We start from the raw sequence: 1582 nt of genomic DNA on the forward strand, positions 1-1582 counted from the left end.
GCCGCCCACCAGATCCCCCAGCCACGCCAAGGTGCCCTCGCTGTGCCAGGCAGAGCTGTGGTGGGAGTGATGCAGCCCCCAGCCCCACACTCCTGCTGGCTGGGGCAGCCCAGCAGGACCTTCCCACTGGGGCTGCACTGACCAATGTGCCCTGGGGTGTCCTGCCCACATCCTGCCCAGCTGTCCCCAGCAAAGGTGTTCGCTGCTGCCCCGTCCCACCATCTGCGAGTCTGCAGGCAGGGTCGGTGCCTGCCAGGCCAGCCTGGCTCCCACGGCCACCCACCCATCCCCAGCGAGGCCAAAACACCATGGGAAGGAAGAGAAAAAACTGCAAAGTCTGTTTCCTACAAACGGGAAAAAACGCTGCGTTACACGGGGCACAGCCAAAACCAACAGGCCTTGGCAGCCCAGCACAGCTGCGGGCCAGGGAGCCCAGACAGCTCCTGCAGGATGTGGGATGAGGACAGACAGGCAGGGCAGGGGGTCTCCACAGCAGACTCTGTGCCAAGCACTCACAGCCAACTTCTGCCCATGGAGAGGGGCAACTGGAGGGGCTCATCCACCAAGGGTCCCTCCTCACTATAGGAGCACCAGCAGAGCTGCCATGGATCTGCCATGTGAGGAGGGAAGTGGGGCTGGGATCTGGCCCATGGGGTAAAGAGCGACAGACACTGCTCCATCCCCTTCTGCCCCTCTGGGAGCTCCAGGTGACCCTGCACAGGGACACAGGGCCAGGACAACTCATGGATTGTCCCATGGCAGGATACTGCTCCTCAGCTCCAAGGGACATAGTCCCCATCACAACCTCTGGGATGGGGAAGGGGGGTCTGGATGCCACACTCTGCTCACAGGGCAGCCCCAGGATCCATGCTGACAGGTCCCCATGCTCAGCTCCAGGGACCAGCTCCATTCCCACTGTCAAAGCTGCGGTGTGACCTGCTCAGCTCTGGGGCTGAGCTCCCACCTCCAGCTCCACTTCCAGAGCCCAGCCTGACCTGCCTGCCACAGAAGCAGGTGCCCTGAGGGCTCTCTCCTGCTTCCTCCAGGCAGTGCAGGCAGAGCCACCAGCAGCAGCCCGGGGAAGGGGCAGCACAGTGGTCACCATCCACCAGGAGCTTCCCAGCAGCTGGGACCCAAGGGCTGATGCTGCCCTGTGGTCCAGGGACATGCTGCAGCCAGGGCAGGGTGGGTGATGAATCCCTGCGAAATGCCACATGTCACCATGTGCAGTGCCACCAACTGTAGTGGACAGCAGGGATGTGACCCGCTGGTACCCGGCTGTGGCAGCTCACACCCTAGGATGTGCTCCATGAACACCCATCCCTGGGCCGTCCCGCCACAGGGTCCCTGCTGAGCACCTCACCCTGCTCCCAGCCCTGCAGCCCCAACTCTTGCCAAGTGAGCGTTCGGCAGAAGCTGGAGCTGCTGGGGGACACCGCTGGCTGTGGCACCCGCCGTGCGCCCCTCGGCCGGCCTTACCTGGGGGATGGAGACTCTCCTGGATGGCCTCGACGTCGGCCAGGTCGGTGCAGACCCCCTGGCCGTGCATGAGGGTGTGGAGGGGCCGGGGCACGCCGCGGGG

The 1582-nt window shown here is 64.5% G+C and overlaps 1 protein-coding gene across 1 annotated transcript in view; it reads right to left on the minus strand.

Moving 5' to 3' along the window:
• Window positions 1-1582, minus strand: part of IGFBP4 (insulin-like growth factor binding protein 4) — a gene marked incomplete at its 5' end in the record, with an annotated part of 7570 nt that extends 5988 nt beyond the window's left edge. The window contains 2 exons of the mRNA XM_009994214.1: window positions 965-999; window positions 1480-1582. Of these exons, the coding sequence (XP_009992516.1) occupies window positions 965-999; window positions 1480-1582 (138 nt within the window). The remainder of the gene's footprint in view (window positions 1-964; window positions 1000-1479) is intronic.

This window comes from Chaetura pelagica, unplaced genomic scaffold, assembly GCF_000747805.2.
Source record: "Chaetura pelagica isolate M959 unplaced genomic scaffold, ChaPel_1.0 scaffold963, whole genome shotgun sequence".
Taxonomy (NCBI): domain Eukaryota; kingdom Metazoa; phylum Chordata; class Aves; order Apodiformes; family Apodidae; genus Chaetura; species Chaetura pelagica.